Source organism: Neofelis nebulosa, chromosome 2 (genome assembly GCF_028018385.1).
Source record: "Neofelis nebulosa isolate mNeoNeb1 chromosome 2, mNeoNeb1.pri, whole genome shotgun sequence".
NCBI lineage: Eukaryota > Metazoa > Chordata > Mammalia > Carnivora > Felidae > Neofelis > Neofelis nebulosa.
This window is the reverse complement of record NC_080783.1, coordinates 195,720,368-195,745,214: the sequence shown is the minus strand read 5'-3', so window position 1 is coordinate 195,745,214 and position 24,847 is coordinate 195,720,368. Positions and strand designations below refer to the sequence as shown.

The 24,847-nt window shown below is 51.5% G+C and overlaps 3 protein-coding genes across 5 annotated transcripts in view; all 3 read left to right on the top strand.

Annotated features, from left to right (window-relative positions):
• The first annotated feature begins 886 nt into the window (after positions 1-886).
• GJB5 (gap junction protein beta 5) lies at positions 887-4,248 on the top strand. 3 transcript variants are annotated; one of them, XR_009258259.1, is made up of 2 exons: positions 887-1,028; positions 2,487-3,060. XR_009258259.1 is itself a non-coding variant. In XM_058718147.1 (2 exons), the coding sequence occupies exon 2, from the start codon at positions 3,110-3,112 to the stop codon at positions 3,929-3,931; it is 822 nt and encodes a 273-aa protein (XP_058574130.1). In that variant the 5' UTR covers positions 897-1,028; positions 3,086-3,109; the 3' UTR covers positions 3,932-4,248. The 3 variants fall into 3 exon arrangements, 2 of the variants coding, with proteins under 2 accessions (XP_058574130.1, XP_058574129.1); XM_058718147.1 differs by lacking the exon at positions 2,487-3,060 and adding an exon at positions 3,086-4,248 and having other exon boundaries at positions 897-1,028; XM_058718146.1 differs by lacking the exon at positions 2,487-3,060 and adding an exon at positions 3,083-4,248 and having other exon boundaries at positions 898-1,028.
• A 1,228-nt stretch (positions 4,249-5,476) lies between these two features.
• GJB4 (gap junction protein beta 4) lies at positions 5,477-8,132 on the top strand. Its single transcript, XM_058718138.1, has 2 exons — positions 5,477-5,588; positions 6,989-8,132. Exon 2 carries the CDS (start codon positions 7,074-7,076, stop codon positions 7,872-7,874), a length of 801 nt encoding a protein of 266 aa, XP_058574121.1. The 5' UTR covers positions 5,477-5,588; positions 6,989-7,073; the 3' UTR covers positions 7,875-8,132.
• Positions 7,841-24,847, top strand: part of GJB3 (gap junction protein beta 3) — a 215,587-nt gene continuing 198,580 nt past the window's right edge. The window contains exon 1 of the mRNA XM_058718137.1: positions 7,841-7,860. The gene's annotated coding sequence lies outside the window, so the exon portion shown is untranslated. The remainder of the gene's footprint in view (positions 7,861-24,847) is intronic.

Below are 24,847 nucleotides of genomic sequence, written 5' to 3'. Positions count from 1 at the left end.
GGGGTCGGGGGGTTCTGTGTATGTGTGTGTGTTGGGGAGGGGGGGGCCTTCTGCACAATCCCTCATGCACCCAGGGTAGGGGTGTAATGACTGAACTGGATTCCAGCAAGCACAGGATGGTGGGGAAGGGAAGACTGGGCCCCGAAACCTGTCCCATGGCCTCTTGGCAGTCATGAGAGGCTGTGCAGCTGGTACTGGTCTTATCAGCTGGTAATCAAGGCCAAGTTGGTGAGTTCCTGGAGGTCAGGGGCTGGTCTGCTTTATGTCCTGCTCACAGGTCCCTAAAACTGTTGATGTGGATTGATTTGTTTATTTAACAGACAGGTCCTACCTGGAACCAGCTCAGTTAAGATCAACTATTCCAATACAGTTACGATGATGTGGAAGTTCAAGGCCATGGAAGCCCAGAGATGAGGCCCTAAGCCACCTGGAACGGCATAGTCAGGGAAGCCTTCTTGGAGGAGTACCAGGCGATGAGAAGAGCGAGGGAAGGGCATCCAAGGGTGAGCAAGGGATGGGGCAAAGCATTTGGGCTGGAGACAGTGTTTGGGAGTCACTGTGCTTCCGAAGGTAACTGAAGCCATAAGGATGGAAGGCCAGAGAGCAGCCTGTAGAGTCCCAAGAAGCAACATGGGGCATTTCTGGAGAAGGATGAGAAGTCAGGATGGACCTCAGCTCCTCACACACAAGGCCAAGGATGAGTGGACAAGCCGAGGTTCAGAGTGGACCTGTGGCTCTACCCTAACAGGATGCCAGGATTCTGGGCTCAGCACCCAAGGAAGAGTGAACCATGAACCCTTAAGTTTCTGGGCCTCCTCAGAGGCAGTCTGGGGAGGCTGGGGCCCAGCCAATGGCAGTGCCACGTACAGCTCCGCCTCCTCCCAGGCCAGCGGCACACCCGGCTGCCTGCGGACTCTGCAGGCTCTGTCCCAGGAAGGTGCTGCCCCAAACACCCTCCCTGGTTCTGACATGAGTTCCAGCTGCCTCCGACTGCCAGCTGCCAGGACCCTTGAGGAGTAGCCACTCAGGTAAGGCCACCTGTGTCCAGATGGACCCTTGGTGTACCTGGCAGAGGGAGACATCTCTGATGGAGAGGCGAGGGAGGCAGCCTGGACATATTCGCCACCCTGGGTTCTGGTGGGAGAGGAACAGAGGGCTCCTCCCTCCACTGCTCTGGGTTCTTTCAGCTCTCCCCAGCTGAGCAGAGGCAGGAGCCAGGGACCAAGTGGGAGAGGGGCTCACAGGGGTGCCAGAAGCTGAGCAAGCGAAGAGACTCTGCCTGGGCTTGCAAAGCCCCACCCCACCACACCCTACGTGGGCTGGGCCGGAAGCCTCTGGGGACTAAGGGCTGGAGCCTCCTTGGCTGTTCCCAGTCAGGCTGCCAGGAGTTCCTCCCACCTTGGGCAGGACCGAGCAAAGATAAGTTGATGATTCACGACCAAGTGGTAGGTGGTATAGACAGAAGAGTGGAGAGACAGGGTAGGAGACAGGGTGGGAGCAGAGACACCTCCAGCCTCCCTAACCTGACGTCCACCTCGTGGAGGAGAGGACGGGCACAGACCCCTTTCCTGCAACTTAGGGAAAGGGGTCCAGGCCCCAGAGTGCAATTCAAATCCCAGCTCTGCTGCTTCCCAGCTGTGCAAATATGAGCAAATTAATTAACCTCTCTGTGCTCCACTTTACTCATCCGCAAATTGGCAATAAAAAATAGCATACCCTTTCATACTATATTGGTTCGTGCAAAGTGCTCAGAACAGTGCCTGGTGTTGCATAAACACCCTATAACTGTTGGCTGTTATCACTACCCTGCCCATCTCTAACAGATCCCACAGGCAGGACGGGGCAATGACCAGTGCCTAGACCAGCGCTGGAAAGGGCACCAGGAACCCCTCACAGCAAGAGGCTGTGCAGTCTCCCTGAGGTCCTTGGGGACCCCAGCAGGTGAGACCACAGTACATGGGTCTCAGGGAACCACCCCCCAACCCAGGAACCAGGCAGAAGAACTCCAAGAGATCAAGTGGACACCACACACTCAGAATGGCAGTCATACTCCCTAAACGGAGTTAGATCTGATACCTGTGTGTTCATCACACTGAACTCACCAGTGAAACTGACCAGAGCAGAATTTCCCATTTTGCTGTGTTCACAAGACTGCTCCATAAGATGATTTAAAAAAAAAAAAAAAAAAAAAAAAAAGGTTCTGTGGTCAAAGGAGTTGGGCAATGCTACATATTTCATCCCCCTTTTGGAGACTCACAGGGTAAACGTATTAGCATGGTCAAGTAAAGGGACCTATTTAACTTTGCTGAACCTGTGTTTGCCTACCTTTCTTGGACACAGAATCCTTTTCTCTCACTACTCCTGTTGCCAAACTATGGACAGGATTCCATGGAACCCCAGTTTGGGAATCCAAACTACAGCATACCAGGCTACTCTAGAAAGGCCATTGGATAAAGAGAACCGTTGTCCCCTACTTTATCTTTCAGCTGGATTGTCATTGGCCTTGCTTCTAGTGACTTGCATTTCAGCAAGACATTGCCTGGGTATTTACAGATGGCAGTCTGGGGACAAGTTTCCAGCAGCCTCTCCAGCCCAGTCCCGCAAGCCAAAGAAAGGGCAAAGACCGGGTTCCCCTTCGGAGGGGCTAAGAGGAGAGAGCGGGGCTCAAAAGGAGAGAAGTCTTCCTGAGGCTCGGCCCCCTGAGGAGGAGGGCCAGGGTCAGGACAGAGGGAAAGGGCAGAGTGTCCACCTACTTAAACCTTCACTCTGCAGGACTGTAAGACCAGAATCTCAGGGCCCTGGGAGGAAAGACTGACTCCCTGGACCCACCTTCGTGCACTTTTATGGATAAGAGTTGGGTTCTGGATTGAATTAGCTGGGCTCAAATCCCGGCTCTGCACCTAATAGTTGTGCAATCTGCATAACCCCCAAACCTCAGTTTCCTTCATCTGCAAAATGGGGACAATAATAGAACCTAGCTCCTCTGTGGCTATGAGAATTAAATACAGATGATATACAGTATTTCTATAAGGTGCTCAGAGTGAGTGCTCTATACATGTGGGGAATTCTTATCATTTCTCAGCAGTAGCAGCCAACAGCTGGGTCCACCATGAACTGGGGGATCTTCGAGGGGCTCCTGAGCGGGGTCAACAAGTACTCCACTGCCTTTGGGCGAATCTGGCTGTCTCTGGTCTTCATCTTCCGCGTGCTGGTGTACCTGGTGACGGCAGAGCGAGTGTGGAGTGACGATCACAAGGATTTTGACTGCAACACCAAGCAGCCGGGCTGCTCCAACGTCTGCTTTGACGAGTTCTTCCCCGTGTCCCACGTGCGCCTCTGGGCCCTGCAGCTCATCCTGGTCACCTGCCCCTCGCTGCTCGTGGTCATGCACGTCGCCTACCGGGAGGCTCGGGAGAAGAAGCACCGAGAGGCAGTGGGGGAGGATGGCGGGCGCCTCTACCTGAACCCCGGCAAGAAGCGGGGTGGGCTCTGGTGGACCTACGTCTGCAGCCTGGTGTTCAAAGCCGGCGTGGATACCGCCTTCCTCTATGTGTTCCACTCGTTCTACCCCAAATACACCCTCCCTCATGTGGTCAAGTGCCACGCAGCTCCGTGTCCCAACACGGTGGATTGCTTCATCTCCAAGCCCTCAGAGAAGAACATCTTCACTCTCTTCATGGTGGTCACGGCCGCCATTTGCATCCTGCTCAACCTCGTGGAGCTGGCCTACCTGGTGAGCAAGAGGTGCCGTGAGGGCCTGGCAGCGAGGAGAGCCAGGGCCACAGGCGGAGGCCATCGCCCAGACTGTCCCACCTCTTCCTACAAGGAAGACGACCTCCTCTCGGGCGACCTCATCTTTCTGGGCTCAGACTCTCACCCTCCTCTCTTACCAGACCGCCCTCGAGACCATGTGAAGAAGACCATGCTGTGAGAGCGGCCTGGTCAAGCCTGGTTGGAAAGGGCCCGGCATCTCCCATAGGTGCAGCCTTGGGGGCGGGGGAGCTGAGCTGCAAGCAGGGGCAGGTAGGAGGGGGCGTCCTGCACCTGCCCCCTACTGTGGGGCCTCGGGAAGGTTACCCCTCCACACTGAACCTTAGTTTCTTTCTGTGCAAATTGGAGGCGAAGCCCACCTCGCTGGGTTGTTGCCGTGAGGAGGGGTTTATTTAGAGAATGGATGTGCCAGTGCCATCTGTGGGGGGGCGCCCACGGTCAAGGCTTAATAAAAGTCAATTCCTCCACTTGCTTCGAGCCGTGCTTCGTTTCTTCATCCTTTGTGACCCCTGTCAGATCACTGGGTCAACGTCTCTTGCCCCTGCAAAGGGCTGGACTTGAACCAGCCAGGGGGAGGGGCTGTCCCCTCCCCCAGAAAAAGTCCCCAGCACTCCTGGGGGTCATGCTGATTGCTCAAGCTCAAGACAAGCCTTTATCCCCAGTTGCAAATTTAAGCCCAAGGGCTGTCTGCAAACATAATGGGGCTTAGCACGTGGGGACGTGTGTGTTGCAATGGAAAGTTCATGAACTTTTGAGTCAGAACACTTGCATTCGAACCCATGTTCCACCGGGACTCTGGAAAAGTGACTTCAGCTCCTCTCTAAAGTGGGTTAATAACGTGGAGCCTGGAGGGGCTGGGGGGTGCTGGATGAGCTCATGGCTGTGGATGGGGTAAGCCAGCTGTAAAAGGCCACATAAATGTTAATCATTGGTATTAGGAAGTGCTCAATAAATGCTGTGGGAAATCAAGCAGAAGAGCCCCTCCCTGGCTGCACATTAATCCTCACTATCCCAGCCACCGGGACAGTCAGAAAGGACACAGGCCCAAGGCCCCTCGGCAGCCCCCACCCAGGAGGACCCTGACTTCCCTGCAGGCCTTCCCCAGGGACCCAGGTCTACGGAGACAGACAGGGAGGCTATGCCTGGCCCCATGCCAGCTGGGACGTTCCATGCTGCTGGCCTGCATTCCTTGTCTCCACCCGAGCAGCGGTATCCTTGTCTGAAAAACCAGAATCCGTCCCTCCCACCCCCACACAGCTCACCAGCAGCCCAAGCTCTAGTCCCCAGAAACGTCTCCACCTGGGTGCAACGTGATCCTGGGCTGAATCAAGGTTGCCCCTCTCCACATATACCACCTGCTGAGGACCCCAGAACCGTGCTTCCAAAAAGGGCAAGAGAGAGACCTGGGGACAGAGGGACTAGGGGCCATAAGGCAACTGGAAGGGGCTAGGAGCAACAGACAGGGGCCAGCGTTGGGGCTGACCTGGGCCCTGACATGAGAATACAAGGCTCCTGCACTGCCTCCCCCCCTCCAACAGTTCCACCTACATACCTGCCAGCCCAGGGAGCCAGACCCAGCCATGCCCATCCAGGCTGGAGAGAAGGCGTGGGCCAGGAGAGAAGAGCCACACAGGTGTTTGCTCTGAATTTGTGCCCGGGGAAGTCCGCCCGCCGGCCCACCCGCTCACTCTCCCTTGGCTCATTGGCTCAGAAAGCTCCACCCCGAAGAGGAGTGAGGAACAAAAGCTGCCTCTGGGAGGCCCTCAGGCACACAGACAAGCCCAGGGACCAGAGAGTGGCTGCTAGACCCAAGAAAGGTGAGGACCCAATCGGGCCAGAGACGGGACTGGGAAGCAGGGACCAGGTGGGCTGAGGAACCTCGTGAACTCAGGCTGCAGGCTGGGCTCCTGGGAGGAAGAAAGAGGACAGAGGATCCCTGGAGAAACCCCAGGGAAGCCCCAAGGAGGGGAGGGGACATCCTGCCAGACCAAAGGGAGGACAGAGGACCAGAGAAGAGACAAAAGGAGGGACCAGGAGGAGAGAGTTTCTGCTCAGTTCAGCAAACATCTATTGTGTGCTCACGGGGCCAGGCCTGGTGCTGAGTCCTGGGGGAACAGATGATCCAGGCGTAGAGGCTGCCCTCCAGACGCTGACAGTCTGGTGCAGGAGACAGGTAAACAGTCGATTTGAACACCAGTGATCCATTCTGCCATGAGAGATAGAGGAGGGTATTCAGAAAATGTCCCAGGGTCAGAAGCTCTGAAGATGGTGAGGTCTGAGTCAGGGATGGGGTGGGGGGAGCTGGGGCAGGAGAGAGAACCTGATGGCTCTCCAGATAAGGGGGTGTGGAGGACAGAGCACATCAGACAGAGGCCCGACCAGGAATAATGGGAGACCTGGCTGACAATCAGAGAAGACAGGTGTCCCTGAGAAAAAGTACATGATCAGGGGTGGACCGAGCCAGAATCCTGCCTTTGTCCCTTTCCCAGGCCCTCCCTAAAGCCAAAATGGTTGGAATTCCAGAGGAACCCACTGTGGTCAGGACAGTCAGCGCTCGCACGGGTGCAGGGAAGGGGAGGCACATGGGGCCAAACCGCCACGCTCCAAAGAGCCTATTTAGTGTGGGAGGAAATGTCCGGGCTGGGGATGCCCTGGGCCTCTCAGTGAGGATGGTTATCACTCAGGGGTTCGTCAAAGAGGCCAATGTGAGCACACCCAGCACAGGGCCTGGCTCATGTTGGTGCTCATTAGAAGCTGGAGGATAATGATACACACCCCTCATCCCCTGCCCCTGTCGAGCCCCAGCAGCTGGCAGGAGGGCAAATCATCCAACCTGCACCTTCTTCCTGTTTCTGTAGAAGTCATGCTATCCACAGAAACTTGGGGTCAAAGAAGTTGGCAGGCACATCCATGGAAGATGATTACCTTTCACGTTTATCCATTACCCTGTAGAATAAAACATCCCCTGATTTTGGAGCTGGAAGACGGGAGTTCAAGACCAGCTCCACCATTTCCAGCAGGGGGAGGCCTTGGGTAGGTGGCTGTCTAGGCCTTAGTTTACCCACTGCCCACCCCCCCACTCCATGAAATGGGGATAACAGCCATCACTACCCCCCCCACCACCACCACCAAGTCATTGCAGGTGAGGACGTGATGACAAGGTGGTTCTGAAAGGGTTTTGCCAATCGCACCTTCAATAAAAGGCACCCATTTCCAGGCTCTCCCAGGCCTCGTGGCCCCCACCCCGGAGTGGGCACTCGCAGTGTAGACCGTCCACGTGAGGAAGCAAGGACACAGTCGGCATGAACTGGGCGTCCCTGCAGGGCCTCCTGAGCGGGGTCAACAAGTACTCCACGGCGCTAGGCCGCATCTGGCTGTCGGTGGTGTTCATCTTCCGCGTGCTGGTGTACGTGGTGGCCGCGGAGGAGGTGTGGGACGACGAGCAGAAGGACTTCGTCTGCAACACCAAGCAGCCAGGCTGCCCCAACGTCTGTTACGACGAGTTCTTCCCCGTGTCCCACGTGCGCCTCTGGGCCCTGCAGCTCATCCTGGTCACCTGCCCCTCGCTGCTCGTGGTCATGCACGTCGCCTACCGCCAGGAGCGGGAGCGGAAGCACCGCCTGAAGCACGGCCCCAACGCCCCGTCCCTGTACGACAACCCCAGCAAGAAGCGGGGCGGGCTCTGGTGGACGTACTTGCTGAGTCTCGTTTTCAAGGCTGCCGTCGACTCTGCCTTCCTCTACATCTTCCACCGCCTCTACCAGGACTACGACATGCCCCGGGTGGTGGCCTGCTCCGAGTCCCCTTGCCCCCACACTGTGGACTGCTACATCTCCCGACCCACGGAGAAGAAGGTCTTCACCTACTTCATGGTGGCCACAGCTGTGATCTGCATCCTGCTCAACCTCAGTGAGGTCGTCTACCTGGTGGGCAAGAGGTGCCTGGAGACCTTCAGCCCGAAGCGCCAGCGGTCTCCGCGCCGGGATCACCTGCCCGATACGTGCCCCCCATATGTCCTCTCCCAGAGAGAGCACCCCCAAGATGGGAACTCTGTCCTAATGAAGGCCGGGTCGGCCACGTTGGATGCAGGTGGGTTTCCATAACCTGTGAGGTTGGCGGCTGGGACCACCGGGTCCATGGTCTGTTCCCTAAGGCCACTGCAGGGCAGTGGCCTCTTTTCTGCAGCAGGGCAGGTGAGGAAGACGGTTGTGGGGCTCAGGAAGCACCCCCATGGGCCAGTGCTGGAGAGCAGCTTGGTCTCTAGGTCCTGAGCCCCAGGGGAGGGAGGTTGATGGCTGGTGGGGATTTTGTATATGGCAATGGGGTATGTCAAAACCTTAATAAATGTGATTTTCCCAGTATTTTGTAGACCAGGTGGGGAGTGGCGGGTAGAAGTGTCAGGGCGGTTCACTATGGACCTCAGAGAGGAGCCACAACCACTCAGTGGGTGCCTGCACCCCAGAATCTCAGATCCAAGGTCATCGATGCATCACACACACTCACATGCACCACACAACATATGCCACACATACACACACAGAGTGTGCCCCCAGAACGTGGTTGGAATGCCAAGAGGTGGCTCCAGGGGTCTCTGGACTCTGCAACCAGCTGGCCAAGGCAGGAGGAGTGGGACCCCAGGAGACCCTGGGCCCAGCACAGGTCAGTTCTCAGTGGGAGCCCCTGCAGTGAATGTGCATGGTTCAGGAGGCCTCGGCCCCTCCCCCATTCCAGCCTCCCTCACCCTGCCCATCACACTCCTCAGAGAGAGAGTCTCCCTGAGGGTATCAGGGGAAGGCTGGGAGGGAGGGGAAGGTGCTGAGAGTGAGCCCAGGATGGGGAGTCTGTAGGGATATCCCCACAGGCCACGGACCTAGTGGAGCTACAGGGTCCCTCCCAGAGCCTCCAGTCTGAGGAAATCCCCCTCTCTTCACCAGACACACATTTCCTCATCCTCCCACCCCCATCCCACCACTCAGACCTTGACCCCTCCCCAAATCGCACCTCCAGTATGGACCTGCCTCAGAGCCAGAGCCCCCCACCAACGGCCCAGGGGAACAACCCTCCGGGAGGCCCCCAGGCCTCCTCCAGTCAGCAGCTCCCATGCTGACCACGCCTAACGTCCTCACACATCACCGACTCCCTGACCATGAATGGCACCCCAGCCACCCAGTTGTCCCAGCCAGGAGCTGGCCTGACACCCTCATGCCCTCCCCATCTCCCAGCCTCTCACACCCCACAAGCCAGTGCCAGTGCAGTTCATCCTGCTAACTCCAACCCTAAATGTCTCCTGAATCTGTCCTTCCTTTCCCACCACCCTTCCACCATGGGGACAGAGTAGTCCTTCTATATATGAACCTGACTCTGGCATTCTTCCTGCTTTAAAAATTCTTCCACTACTGCCACTACCCTCCATTGCCCTCAACCTGGCCCCTGCTGGCCTCCCCAGTGTCACCCCTGCTTCCTCCCCCCTTGTTCCCACCAATAATACCAAAGGGCTCATGGGTCCCCAACCAGACATATCATGCTGTGTCATGCCTCATGCCTTCGCATATGTGTTCCTTCTGCCTAGAATACGCTTCCAATCTCCCCTAGGATGCTTCCTTGAACCCCACAGTTCAAAACCTTAAAACTAGCCTGTGCCTTTGCCTTTGCCCATCAGACTATGAGCCCTTCACGGGCAGGACGCTGACTCACCCAGGTCCCCAGCTACCTTTAATAAATGTTTGGTAAATGAGTAAATGGGCTATGAGCTGCCTGGCGGAAGAGACCTGTCTTGTTTATCTGAATCCTTCACCACACCTAGCCCAGGAAGCACAGATAAGTGTCCTCTCATTTGCTTATAGATTCCATTATTGTTGCTGTTTTAACTAAATCTAGCCTAAAGATTTCATTTATAGTTAAGGAAACTGGCCTGGAGAGGGCCCACCTAGCTGGGCTGTGTCTCTAGTGGTCCATAGAGAGCCTCTGTGCCCCACGCCCAATTACGGGACAAGATCAGGAGTCACTTCTTAGGTCAGGGTCCCTGGAAACAGAACCAACATCAAGAATTTGTTTGCATGTGGTGGAAGGAGCAAGAGAAGCAGGCTAGGGAGGGGAGCAAACTGAGCTGAGTATGGGCTCAGGGAAATGGCCTTGGCCTGATCCCTGTGGGGTGAGGGGCCTTTGGATCATAAATCCCATCTCTGAGTTGTCCCAGCGAGAAAGGGCATCAAGCTTTGGAACTCCCATACCAGTCAGTCATTGGCTTCAGGCAACCCCATGGGCAGCAGGGCTGACAGGAAGGGGTAGGCGGCTCCTATTCAATCAAGGTCAATTCTCCAGGGACAGCTAGAAGCCACGAGTGCCCTATATTCACAGCAGCTGGGGAATGGTTGTCCCCCAGCAAAGGGGACATGGGCAGGGCACCAATACCATCCACTGAACTCCTGCCCCAGGAAATAAGGGTGGCTCTACCTCCAATCCAGACCAGAGCTGTGGCCACCTGATCCCAGAAAGCAGGCTGATGCTCTCAACCAGTTCAGAACCAGATGGCCCCATGCTTCTCAGACCAATGAAGCCCCCACCAGCCATAGCCATATCCCTCTGAGATTCCAGATTCCCCATTCCAGTTTCTGCCAGCATATGGTGAGTGCATCCTGGGACCTGACTACTCCTGTGGCAGCCCTGTTCATAGATGCTGTTCTCGGAGATCCCAAGTCCTAAGCCAGTGACCCAGACAGTGGTGGAACACCATCTGAGCCGCTAGCCATGGAACTTTTTTTCTCAGTCCTGCCCACACTCTCAAGGCCCCCCCACAGCCCTCACTACCGCTCTCAGACCTTCCCATCTCCCCCTTCTTGAACTCCCTTCGCTCAGCTCAGGCCCCTGCCATCTGTCTCTTCCGCCTTCTGCCCCACCCCCATTGCTGCCACCTCATTGCTTCTAGCTCATTGAAGACTTGAGGACCCAAGTCAGGGTCTTTGGGTATTCTCTCATGGCCCAAGCCTGCCGGAAACATCTGGGCGTCACTCTGTCCTTTTCATTCCATGCCCTCGGTGTCTCTCATGACCTCCTCCTCTGTTCCATTTAGCTACCCACTCACAGGACCACACCCCAGACTTTGTCTTCACCCAGTACTACTCCACCTCTAGAATCTCCCACTTGATTCAAGCCAACAAATATTTATTGTTCACTTTTACGTGACAAGCCCCACGCTAGGTGCCAAGGATCAGACACAGTCCCTAATCTCATGGAGGTTATATCCCATGAAGAGAACAGCTCTTAGCATCCTGGAGTGCACAGGGTGCTGAGGGGAGGGGGGAGGGAGGAGGGGGAAGGGGATCCAACATCCAAGGATTCAGGAAAGGCTTCCCTGAGACTTCTGAAGCTCACACCTAGAGAAAGAAGAGGATTTTGCCAAGCAGAGCAAGGAGGGGATGCCAGGTGAAGGGACAACATGAGAAAGGCATGGAGGGAAGAGCAAGGACAGGGTGACCAGGACAGGAAGTAACCCAGAAGGGCTGGAGCCCAGTGAGGGGGCTGGCAGTAAGAGTCAGGCCCAAGTAGGCAAGGGCTACATCATGCAGAGGTTTCATGGTAAAGCCCTGTTAAGGATTTTGGACTTCATCCTCAGGACAATGAAAAGTCACTGGAGAGACTCAGCACAGAGGTGAGATGATCTCATGTGCAGTGTCTCTGGTTAATGTGCGGAAGGGCCAAGGCAGGGCTACTTATTTGGAAACTGATGCAATAGTCCAAGTGACAAACAACAATGGCCTCAACAAGGGTGTGTGCATTGGGGGTGTAAAGAAGTTGCTGGATTTAAGAAAGATTTACGAGATAGAATCAGATCAATTGGGTGATTTGAGTGGGTGTGCGGATCAGGGAGAGAGGAACCGTAGTGACGCCCAGGTTTCTTCTCAGGGTGGTGGTGCCATTTCCCCAGGGGAGAGGCAGGTTTGAGGGACATAGTGATAACTTCAGTTGCAGACACATTGAGTTGGGGAGACAAATAAGATGTCTTGGTCATCTCCTCTTGTTCCTGGACCAGCTTAGCCCCTGGATCACCTTCTCTCTCTCTAAGGCTATGCGTATTACCATTTCTGGTGACCACATCTAACACCTACCTCGCCATGCTTTGACTTCCTTGTTCCCCTCCATCTTTAGTCACCCACATATGCATTGTCTTAACAAGAGCTGCATCATCTCCTAGCTCACCCACTCTGCTTCCCGCTCCAGCGCTCCCTCTGCCACATCTACTGTTTCACCATCCATCATCAGCCCTTTATGTCCTCCCTCCCCTCTTTTCCCAGCTTAGACTCTGTGGGCCCCTCATAGATGTGTCCTGCTCTCCCTTGCCATTGCCTGCTGCTATAGTCACTCACCAGGCAAGACAAACCCCAGTTAAAACCAGCTCTCCATGTGGCACCCATTCCAGAGCACCTGGAGAATAACACAACTGCACTGACTGGTTTCAGTGGAAACTTCTGAGTACAAAGCTCCGGTGGGCACTCAGCACCTCAGGCAAGTCTACATTTTCCTAAAACTTTAACCCTAGTCTCCGAGATGACTATATCATACCTTCTCCTCTTGCCCCCTTTCGCCTAAACCTCCTCAGCTGACAGGCAAGCATTATGAGCCCCTTCACTCTGCCTTCTCCCCTGTGACACGGATGAGCGCCCCTGCTCCTGATACCCCCTCCTCTTGGACACTGGACCCCTCACCTCTCACTCCTCTGGACTGTGCTCCACAGCTATTGCCTCACAATTCTGTAAAAATGCTATAACGTTGTCCTCTCTCTTTCTGTCATTCCCTCCTGACATCACATCCTTCTCCAGCTACCACCCCCTTTGCAAAAAACAAAACTCTCTAAAGGTGGTCTATACTTGGTGTCTCCACCTCCTCATCGCATTTACTCATTCTAGTCAGGACTGTTCTTCCCAAGTTCACCAATGGCCAACGAGCTGCCAAATCCAGTGGTTGGTTCTTCAATCTCATCTTACTCCCCCAGCAACATACGGCCACTGAGAGCTCCCTCCTCAAACACCATCTTCCTTTGGCTGCCAGGAAGCACCCTGTCCTGGCTTTCCTCCCACCACATTGAGGGGCCCTCCTTGATCTCCACCGATGCTTCTTCTTCCTCTTGCTGGTCTCTAAATGCAGGGTGCCTTGGGGCCCAGTTCTCTACCCTCGTTTCCCCTCTGTGATCTTGTCCAGTACCATCTATAAAAACCATCTATAAACCAATGGCTCCCACATTTATATGTTCCCACCTAACCACTCCCATGAGTGTTGGACTCACATATCCAACACTTCCTTTCAGTCCTCCAAAACAGAACTCCTGATCCTACTAACAGAGAACAGATTTATGTTCTCTCCCAGTCTTCCCACCTTGGAAGAGGAGATCCCCACTCACCCAGCTGCTGAGTTCAAAAACCTACATGCCTCTTTCTTCACAATGATATCCACACCATTAGCAAATCACATTGGATATAATTCTAAGTTCAAAGTCCATTCCCTTCAGACCGTCTCCAAGTGCTTCCATCCCAGGCCAAGCCACCTCACTGAACATCTGGATACCTGCAGCAGCTGGCCCCCTCCTCTCTCACTCCTCTGCTGTTCCTTCTGCATGTGACAGCCTGAGAGATATTTCAACCAAGATGAGTCAAGTCACCCCCTTGCTTAAAACCCTCCAAGTGGCTTCCATAATGGCCATAAAAATGAAAATTAACCATTCTTGGGGCATCTGGGTGGCTCAGTCAGTTGAGCATCCGACTTTGGTTCAGGTCACTATCTCATGGTTCATGAGATCAAGCCCCACGCCAGGCTCTGTGCTGACAGGGCAGAGCCTGCTTGAAATTCTCTCTCTCTCTCTCTCTCAAAAATAAATAAATAAACATTAAAAAAAAGGTTTTGTTCCAAAATTATCCCCCAGGTAGGAAGGATTTGTTTTATATCCAAGTCCTTACCAAGTCTCTCACATTGTGGGGCATGCTCTCAATTATTGCATTTTGAAAAACAGAATGCTCTTTGGGGGAAACTCATTAGCCTGAAATAACCCCAATCAATGATGTCTTGGATATCCACAGAGGTCACTGGGTAGAATCAGAAAAAATGGAGGCAAAGACATTTCACACAGATTCCATCATTACTCCCAGTGGTATGACCTTCCAATTGCAAATATTTTCTTCCTAGGCAGGCCTTTAAAAAAACAAAACAAAACCACATTAAGAACAATAAAAAAAAGTGGTTGTGTTAAGGAGATGACATATACACACCTACCAGATGATTTTTTTTTAAGTCATACAACCTAATATTACGCAACCGGGTTTTGTGGAGAGAATAAAGTTCTCGGTATCATTCACAGACTTAAAAAGCACTATTTCACAAATAACTTGGACAAAAATAAAGTTTGTGTGTTTTGTAAAAGGTTAATGATAACAAACAAAACTCTAATGACTATTAACCCAGGTGTTACAGAAAAATGTTCAAAGTTTAAAGAAAATTCCTTCATAAACTATTCAGGGGAGAAAAAAATAATAGGTTTACTACATTGTTCTATATAATTTGATTTTTTTTTAATTTTTTTTTAATGTTTATTGATTTTTGAGACAGAGAGAGACAGAGCATGAACGGGGGAGGGACAGAGAGAGGGAGACACAGAATCTGAAACAGGCTACAGGCTCCGAGCTGTCAGCACAGGGCCCAACGCGGGGCTCGAACTCACGGACTGCGAGATTATGATCTGAGCCGAAGTCGGACGCTTAACCGACTGAGCCACCCAGGCGCCCCTATAATGTGATTTTAAAAACAGGTTGCAAACTCTAGAGAATATTATGCTAAGTGAAATAAGTCAGAGAAAGACAAATACCATATATATGATTTCACTCATATGTGGAACTTAAGAAACAAAACAAATGAACATAGTGGTAGGGGGCCAGGAAAAGAGAGACAAATCAAGAAACAGACTCTTAACTATAGAGAACAAACTGATGGTTACCAGAGGGGAGCGGGGTCCAGAAATAGGAGAAATAAGTGATGGGGATTAAGAAATGCACTTGTGGGGCGCCTGGGTGGCTCAGTCGGTTGAGTGTCTGACTTCTGCTCATGTCACGATCTTGTGGTTCATGAGTTCAAGCCCCACGTGGGGCTCTGTGCTGACAGCTCAGAGCCTGGAGCCTGCTTCGGATTCTGTGTCTCTGTCTCTCTCTGCCCCTCCCCCACTTGTGCTCTGTCTCTCTCTATCAAAAATAAAATAAAAATGTAAAAAAAAAAATTAAGAAATGCACTTGTGATGAGCACCAGGTATTATATGAAAGTGTTAAATCACTAAAATCTATACCTGAAACTAGATTCACACCGTATGTTAGCTAACTAGGATTTAAATGAAAACTTGGAAAGAAAAAAATATATAGGTAGCAAATTAAGTTAAGTAAATTATTATTTTGGTCACACTAAAAAGTTTGTGTGTCCATATAAGCCCCCAACTTTTTAGAGGGTCCCCTCACTGGGAATATAGAGGGTTGCTTTTGTTTTTTTAATGTTCATTTTGAGAGAGAGAGAGAGAGAGCGCGCACAAGCAGAGAAGGGGCAGAGAGAGAGGGAGACAGAATCCCAAGCAGGCTTTGCCTTGTCAGCACAGAGCCCGATGCGGGGCTCGATCCCATGAACCGTGAGATCATAACCTGAGCTGAAACCAAGAGTCAAAGGTTTAACCAACTGAGCCACCCAGGAGACCCTAGGGGGTTGCTTTTTACTTGGAGTTATCATATATCTGGGCTTATGGTAGGTGGTAACTCAAGCTGTGAGGGTGGCTAATACTGTACAGAGCCTGCGGGGGGAGAAACGAGAAGATGTCCTAGGATGGAGGCTTAGAGGCCAAAGAGAAGGAGGGAAAGCCAGCAAAGGGGACTGCAGGGTAAATTGATATCATAGAAGCCAAGGAAGTATGATGTCACAGAGGAGGAAGGTGATGTCACAGAAGCCAAGAGATGTTTGTTCTAAAGAAGTTTGTAGAACTTCTAGAAGAGGAGTCTCTAGAGAAAAAGAAATGATCATCAGGGCCAAACATTGCCTTGGGTCAAATTAGATAAAGACTGAGAAGTGTTCATTCAATTAACATAGATGGTCACTGGTACCCATGGCAGGAGCCCATCTGTAGAGAATGGGGTGCCCATCTGGTACCCATCTGTAGAGAATGGGGTGAGGAAACCAGGTCCCAGTGAAGTGAGGGGACAGTGAGGGCCAAGTAAATGGAGATAGCAACCGTGAACAACTGGTTGGAAAATGGTGGCTGGGAGAAGAAAAGAAAATGAAAGGGTGTTCGTCGCAAAAGGATGGGAGCAGTCAATTTTTTCCTTTTGTTACGGTTTAAGAGACTTGGGAATATTTAAATAATGATGAAATGAATCCAGTACACAAGAAAGGAGGTCAAGGTCCCCCTAGAGCCAGAGGGAATGGGATGCAGAGCCCAGATGGAGGCACATCGGCTACTGTAACAGGAGGGAAGGAAGAAGTGGGGAGACAGGTGCAGGTCACCCCCCTCTCTTACCACAGCCTCCCCACCGCCCTCTCGCTTAGCTCCTCCCTCAACATCTGCCCATGTTTATTCAACAGATCGACAGGGGACCTGAGAGGCACCTCCAGACCTGACCCCATGACCTCCCAATCTGCTAGCCCCTCCTACATTCACTTCCTTCTGAATCTAGCCTAGGATTGGGATCCAGTCTCTCGCACCACCCTCACATGAGAGCTCTTAGACTGGTGTCTGTCCTCCCCTCTAGACTGCAGTCTCCCTGAGAGCCAGAACACTACCCATCTGGTTTGTCAGTGTATCCTCAGGCCCTGCATCATGCCTGGCATACAGTAAAAGGGTAAGAAGTATTTGCTGATACAGTAAAAGAGTAATAATGAGATAATGACTGGAATGAACTGCTGTCCTACCAATTTCCCCATCGTCCCTCTGTCCCTCCTATCTAGCAGGACTCCAGGCCCAGATCAGTCCAACAGTGCTTTCCCATGGTTGCACCCTGTGCTGGGCTCTGCTCCAGTGAACCCAACAGCCAACCAGAGTGAGGTCACTGCAAATCCACGTTCTCCAGCCCCACCTGACAGCCCTCGTTCTTCCCTGCTTTGGTCTGTCTGCTGTCATTCATGGTGGCGTTTGGCCTTCTCAGCCTTCTCCACTCTCCTTGAACCCTCTAGCCAGTTCTATCTTATCTTTATCCCACGTCTCAGAGAAAGCAAAAGCTATCCAAGAATGTTCTCCTGTTGACTGCCACCAGACCAGTCGCCCTCCCTCCTTTCCCCCAGCACAGTAAAAGGGGTGAGCCCACTCCCGTTAACGCTTTAAAACCCCCACCCCCACACCCTATGCTGAGGACTCCTCTCTCCCACCCCCTCCTGCCTTCTTATTTCTTCAACCTCTAGCTCTCTCCTGGCTCTCCTGGCACTTAAGCAGGCTCACACCTCTCCCATCCAAAAATCAAAACAAAACCCTTCCTTGACCCCATGTCTCCCACAAGCATCTCCTTATCTCTCTCTTGGCTTTTGCAACTGTGCATCCTAAAACAAGTCTACACTCACCACCCTGACTTCCTCATCTCCCACTCCCTCCCACCAGCTATGATCAGTCTCTGCTCCATCACCCCACTCAAACCACCCTGCCCTTGCCAAGGGTACCTAAGATTCCTTTGTCACCAAGTCCAGTGGGCACTACCATTCCTTGAGCCAGGAGCCATTTAATAGGGTAAACAGCCCTCCCTCATTGTACCTCTTCCCGTATCACAGACACCTTGTACGTTCTGTCCACCCGGCCCTTCTCCAAGGGGGAGCTAAAGGCGACTGCCAGGCGTGCCACCGGGCCTCTCGACTTCAGGGTGGATGTGTGTTCCAGGTGGGACCACTCGGGGTTCTTCCCCAGATTATTTGAGTCTTTCCTAAGGGAAACTTGGGAAAGTGTGAGCTCAGAGCCCATGACCATGAGCAAAACCATGTGCAAAAGCCCATCAACACATGGAGAGAAGCCAACGGTCAGAGAGGAGCAGAGGTGAGGCCAGCTGGAGAGGCTCTAGACACAGCCAGACCTGGCTCTACTGAGTGCTTCTGGGGCTCCAATACATCCCTCCCCTCCTCGTGTTTCTACAAAGCAATCAAGTGCCCAAACTAATTCAAGTCAGATTTCTGTCATTTGCAAGCAAGAGCACTGACTAAGACACTCAGGCTTCTTCAGTTTTCCTGATGCTCCAGTCATACCCCCTCAATCTCCTTCAACGTCCCCCATTGGGGTGGTCCTCAGGGCTCTTCCCAAGCTGTTTGCTCCCCTCAGGCTCCACTCCCTCCCTGAGTGAGCTCCTCCTTTATCATGTCCTTCATCACCATCTGGACACTGCTGACTCCAAATCTGTATCTGCTTACAGATTATTTCCTCATCTCCTATTTTTCCCTCATAGTCCTCATTTTTCTTAATATTTCTATTGTGATAAGATATACGTGAAACTTCCATTTTAACCATTTTTAAGCACACAATTCAGTAGAGTTAATTTCATTAATAACATACAACCATCACCACTATTTCCAGAACTTTCTAATTACCCCTAACAGGGGCACCTGGACGGTTTAGGTAGTTAAGCGTCTGACTCTTGATTTCAGCTCAGATCATGATCTTCCCATTTGTGAGACTGAGCCCTGTGTCAGACTCTGTGCCAACAGCATGGAGCCTGCTTGGGATTCTCTCTCTCTCTCTCTCTCTCTCTCTCTCTCTCCCTCCCTCCCTCCCTCCCCTGCTTACGTGTATATGCGTGCTCTAAATAAATAAATAAACTTTAATTCTCCCTAACAAAAACTCTGTGCTCACTAATTAATAACCCCCACTCACTCCTCCACCCAGCCCTTGGTAGCCTCTAACGACTACTGTCTATGGATTTACCTATTCTAGACATCCCAGAGATCATACAATATTTGTCCTTTTGTGTCTGGCTTATTTCAGTTGGCATATTGTCCTCAAGATTCATCCATACTGAAGCATGTATCAGACATGACTCCTTCGTATGGCTGAATAATACTCTACTGTATGGACGTAACACCTTTTTGTTTGTCCGTTCTTCCTTTTGATGGACATTTGGGTTGTTCCCAGCATTTGTCTTGGCTATTGTGAATGGTGCTGCTATGACCACCCATATCTGAATCTGAGTCCCTCTTTTCAGCTCTTCTTGGCCTTTACCTAGGTGTGGACTTGCTGGGTCATATGGTCATCCTGCATTCTTTTGGAGGCACTGCCAATCTGTCTTCCACAGCAGCTGCACCATTTCACACTGGCACCAGCAGTGCATGAGGGCTCCCCTTGTTCTTCTCTTTCCTGTCCCTGTCCCATGCATCCAGATGCCTCTTGCACATCTACACACGTGTGTTCCACGGACACCCCAGCAGGGCATTTGGATGCAGAGGAAAATTTGGTTCTGTGAACAACCAGTGCTGAGCCACACCCCACCCCCAAGGATCTGGGATGGGCTGTGTTGGGCATGAAGTGAGGCTCAGGGTTGGAGTGACACTGTCTGATGCTCACCTGAATCATAAAAATGGGGGGTTTACAAGTCATGTCTGAACACTCTCATGGCCTTGTCAAGATGACTGCACTGGAATATCATCAAACACACATGTCATTTAGCCAGCTCCAGATACAATGAGCCTATCAATTTTTTTTTTTTTTTCTGCTTCTCCCAACCTGCTTTCTTTCTTGTGCTTCCCACGTCGGCCAATGGCAAACCATCTACTCAGGTGCCTATGTCAGGACCTCCCCAGTTCATAGAAACAGCGAGTTCAGGAACCACAGCCCTGCAGCCCAGGCCCAGTCTAGGCTCTACTTCCTGAGGCCCAGGGCCCATCACCTCCTCAACCCAGAATCAAGGCTCCAGAAGCTCCCACACTGCAGGTGGCAGGCTGATTTCAGGCATCTGGCACACATCTCACCCCAGGCTGGCTTCATGAGCCCACACCTTTGCAGCTCAAAGGACAGCCCAAGTAGACTCCTTCCTCATCCAGAAGGAGAGCAGAGGCTGGGTGAAGACAGACAAACTCAGACAGACAGACAGCCCACCTGCCCCTTAAGTACCAGGTGTTTGAGCCTAGTAGCAGGAAGGAGGGGAAAGAGATGAGGCTTAATCAGTGAGGGCTTCCTGGAGGAGGCAGGTGGCCAGGGAGGGACTTCTAGAGGATAGGTAGCTGGGACGCTAAGCTAAAAGGAAACTGGTGAGGGGTGCCTGGGTGGCTCAGTTGGTTGGACATCTGACTCTTGATCTCAGCTCAGGTCATGATCTTGGAGTTGTGATTTCAGGCCCTGCATTGGGCTCTGCACTGGGTGTGAAGCCTACTTTTAAAAAAAATTGAAGAAGGGAACTGATCAAACACCTGCTCTGTGCTGGCCTGGGATGGGGGTTTATTGTGTGCATGTATTTACTCGTTTGGCAAGTACTTTGTCTACAAAGTGCCAAGCACCATTTTAGGCACTGAGGATACACCAGTGGACACAACAGACCAAAAAAAAATAGCTGTCCTCACAGCTTCTAGTGATGGGAGAGACAATTAACAAGAAGAATATGCAAAATATAAAATATGTGACGTGATCATATAAGGAGAAAATTTAAGCAGGAGAGAGAGTGTGGGGAGGGAAAGGCCGGTTCTAGATGGGGAGGCCAGGGAAAGCAAGGCAGCACCCGGCACAGAGAAAAGCAAGCACGCAGGCCCTGAGGCTGGGAAAGACCCTATGCAGACCCATGCACAGCAAAGAAGTCAACAAGCCGGGCAGCAGGAGAGCTGAGGGCCATGGAAAACAAGGCCAGAGTCCTCAGGTGAGGCCTGAGAAGGACCACCTCACACAGGCCATCCTGATACCCCTGACTGTCACTCTGAGTGAGCAGGAAGCCTGAGCAGCGCTTTAGGGAAAAGAGGGGGCACAATCCCCTTGGTGGCTGCATCAGCGATGGATGAATGGGGGCAAGGACAAAGCAGGGCGATCCGTTATGAGGCTACTGCAGTAATCCAGGAAAGAAACAAGCCGTGGGTTTGATGTTACCAGGATAACCTTAACAGAATCTGTGAGAAGCAACCAGACCTTGAAAATATTTTGAGAGTAGCACCAAAATGATTCTGTGGCACTGAACGTGGGGTATGAATAAAAGGAATAAACAATGACTCTTAAGTTTGGGGCCTTAACAAGTAGATGAGTAACATTGCCATTTACTGGAAGAATAAGTAAGAAGGATGGAGAGGGATGTAAGGAGCAGGTTGCCAGGTAAAACACAGGACACCCAGCTAAATTTTAATTTCAAAAAAAGAATAGATAAGTGTCTTTTAGTATAAGGAAGTCCCGTGTACAATCTAAAATTCAATTTTAACTGAGCACATGATTCGGGGTATGGTTTTACTTAAGGGGGGGGGGGGCGTTTACTTGTTTGCTTTGTCCCTAAATCTGACAATCCTACTAAAGGAAAGAGTTAGATTGGGGACAAGGTGAGTCTGTGATACTTACTAGACACTGATAGGAGAGGTGGACGGGCGGCTATGCACATGAGCCCAGAGTTCAGGGGGCTGGTCTGGCTGGAGATAAATAAGTATCCAGGAGTTGTCAGCCTAATTCTGATATTTTAAGCCCTGAGACTGAATGGCACTGCCAGGAGAAGGAGTGGGGCCAAAGGAGAGACGGAGCCTAGGATTGAGCCCCAGGGCACCTCAATACTTCAACGTCAAGGAGATCTGGAGGACCCAGCAAAGGAGACGGAGAAAGAAAAACCAGAAAGGAAAAAAAGTCAGGAGAGTGTGACATCCTAGGGACCAAATTCCTGCTGGGAATGCAGAGCCTTAGCTGTGGGAAGCCGGGCAAGAGGGTTCAGGTGGAATGTGATGAACCAGGGACTGGTTAGAGTGACTTCAAGAGGGGATGGAGGGAACAAATGGAGATGATGCATCAAGACGATTCTTTTGAGGAGTTTTACTACAGAGGAATGGAAAGAAACGAGGCAGATGCTGGAAGAAGGGAGTGAGGGAGGTGTGTTTGTTTTTTAAGACAAAGGACTACCAGCACATTTATTGTAAAGGGAAAGATCCAGTAAAGAGCAGAAGGGAGAAGACGGAGGAGAAAGAAAGGAGGGAGGTCCGGGGCGGGTGAGAAGGGGTGGGATTCAGGACACATATGGAATCTTGAAGCTTGCCAGCAACTCAGAAAAGCCAGGCGTTACCTCCATTTGACGATAAAAGCTGTGTGGGCACAAGTTCCAAGTAAGTCCCAGTGTCTTGGAAGGAAAGCAGTATTCTAGCCTGGATCCTGGGACATCTCTTCCTTCCTACCCACAGCCCTAGGCATGCTGCAGCACGGCTGGAAAGCCCCCATTCTTCCACCTGACCTGCTTCCCAGCTGGTTCTGCCTGCCCCACTCTGCTCAAGGGAAGAAAGAGCCCCTGCCGCAATACACAAATGCAAGGAAACCCTCAGCCAGAGAGGGAAGCCCCTACCTGAGGCCTGGGCAGAGTTTCAGACACTGGGGGAGGCCTGGAACAAAACCAGCCCCTGCCAAGGCCTGGGCCAGAAGAAGTACAGTGCCAGGCTTAGGGCCCGCCACCCCCAGAGAACAGGTGTAGACCCTGAAGGGAGTGTGGGTGGCTGGGGCAGCTTCCAAACCCTGCTACAACACAGTCTTGCCCTGAGGCAGGGGGCTGGCCTACATGGCCTCCCACACATTCCCCTGCTCAGGGAGCAGGACTTGGAAGTGGGACGGCAGGGCCTCACAGCCTCTTTCTGGAATGGGGACTTGTCCAGATCCCTCCAGAAAAAGCAGAGGCCAGTTGTTGGAGACACTGCCTGATGTCAGGAGGGAGGGGCAGCATCTGGCAAGGTCCGAATGATAAGGAGAGCTCGGCAATAAAATCACCTGGTCACCAGAGCAGAATAACCAGACCACACACAGACCCTGCCACACGCCACCTCACAGACAACCACACATGCACACAACCTCACAAAAGCCTCCCAGCCACCTCTGCAATCATACCCGTTCACAACCACACCACTAACCATACACCCATATTCCCCATACCCCCCCCCTTAACACACAGCTACCCAATCGCACTTACCAGACAGTCCCCACACATAACTTTCTGTGCACCCAGCGTTTACTTTGCAAACAACAACTGAGTGTCTGCATTCTGGAGAAGCAGCAGGAGTGCTACTGGCAAGCCCGCTGCTCTCTTAGAATGTCAGGGAACGTTCTGAAGCGACACTGCCGAGGAAGTGGATGAGGTGACTTCAGATGGGGTGCCCAGGGAATACCTCTTTCAGAAGGTGATGAGTGAAAAGCAGTCCGGGCAGAGGGCCAGGCATCAATGCAAAGGCCAGGAGGCTGGACTGAATGTGGTGTGTTTGTGGAGCAGAATGAAAGCCAGTGTGACTGGAGAAGAGTGACCAAGGAGATGTGGGATAGGAGACAAAGCAGGACCAGGTCATTTGGTGCTTTGTAGTCCAATGTCAGGAGAGTGGGTGTTAGTATAAAAGTAATGGTAAGTCACTGTGAGGTTTTCATAGGTGAGTGACATCTGATTTACATGATGAAAGCATTACCTTAGCTAGGAGAAACCATGGGAGGAAAACTTTTTCAGTTCTCAGGCTAGGGAAGGCATTTCTAATTATGACCAAACCCAGAAACCAAAAAGATAAGATGGATACATGTGACTGCATAAAAAATATTTTAATTCTGTATGGCAAAAATTCCATATTCAAAGTCAAAAATACAAGTGTGTAACCAGGGACGGTATCTTTTTTATTTGTATCATAGAGGGCTTATTGCTTTAATATATAAAGAGCCCCTAAGAAATCAATAATTTAAAAGGCAACCATCCACTAGAAAAATGGGCAAAGGCAGGAGCACCTGGGTGGCTCAGTTGGCTAACCATCTGACTCTTGATTTTGGCTCAGGTCATGATCTCCCAGTTCATGAGATCAAGCCCCGCATTGGGCTCTGTGCTGACAGTGTCAGCCAGCTTGGGATTCTCCCCCCACCCCCCCACCCCCGCCCTCTCTCTCTCAAAATAAATAAACATTAAAAAAAAAAATGGGCAAAGGCAAAGGACAGTTCACAGAAAAACAAACAAAATGGATGTTAAGTATATCAAATGATGCTCATCCTCAATCATAATAAGAGAAATGCAAAATAGAAGTATAATGAGATACCACTGGCAAAGATCATACAGTTTGATAATGCTCTACATTAGCAAGGACACAGGGACGCAAGCACTCACGTCTGGTGGCAGCATAAACTGATACATCTATGGAGAGGATTTGGCATTATCTATAAAAATTTAAAAATGAGCATACAACTTTACCCCAAAATTTCCACTTCTAAGAATGTATCCTATGGACCTAATTTTAAAATGTGTTAAATGATGTTTGTCCAAGCATATTTATTGCAATGGTGTTTATAATAGAAAGTAGGAAATATATGATTGGAAGCAGCCTTACGTTTCATCAGTATGTGACTGATTAAATACATGATAGTACACGTACTATTCAGCTGTTCTATGCACAGAACCATGTGCATAGCATACCCACATTGGGTAAATGTCAAAAGAAGAGTATCTATATAGTCGAAGATGCATAGCTGATCTCAGGAAGGAGAAACAAGTAACTGGAAACCTGGTGGTCATGTGGGCAGCCCTGGTCACATAATCTGGGGTTCGGGGAGAAGTCAGGAGTAGCACCACAAGTGTGGGACTCCTCACTGCTGGATAGTATTGAAGCCCCCAGACTGGATGAGTTCACCCGGGAGAGAAGAGGCTAGAGCCTGGGACATGCCCACCCTGGACACCAGCATGTGGCCTCCAAGGTGCAAGAAAACTGGGAGTGTGGTATCAAGGAAACCCAGGGAAGAAAGCGTTCTGAGAAGGAGGCAGTGGTCACCCTCTGTGTTAGGTGCTTCTGTAGGTCCAGGAGGGTGGGGATGGAGACACGACTGTTGGATTTAGCATCATGGAAATCCGCGGTGACCTTGACAGGGCTGCCTTTGTGACACAGTATCGGGATGGAAACGTTGTTCAAATGGGTTGAAGAGCGACTAGGA

Bases quoted from the DNA above. Each gene is read 5' to 3' on its own strand.
- GJB5 (XM_058718147.1), top strand. From the start codon at position 3,110: ATGAACTGGGGGATCTTCGAGGGGCTCCTGAGCGGGGTCAACAAGTAC.
- GJB4 (XM_058718138.1), top strand. From the start codon at position 7,074: ATGAACTGGGCGTCCCTGCAGGGCCTCCTGAGCGGGGTCAACAAGTAC.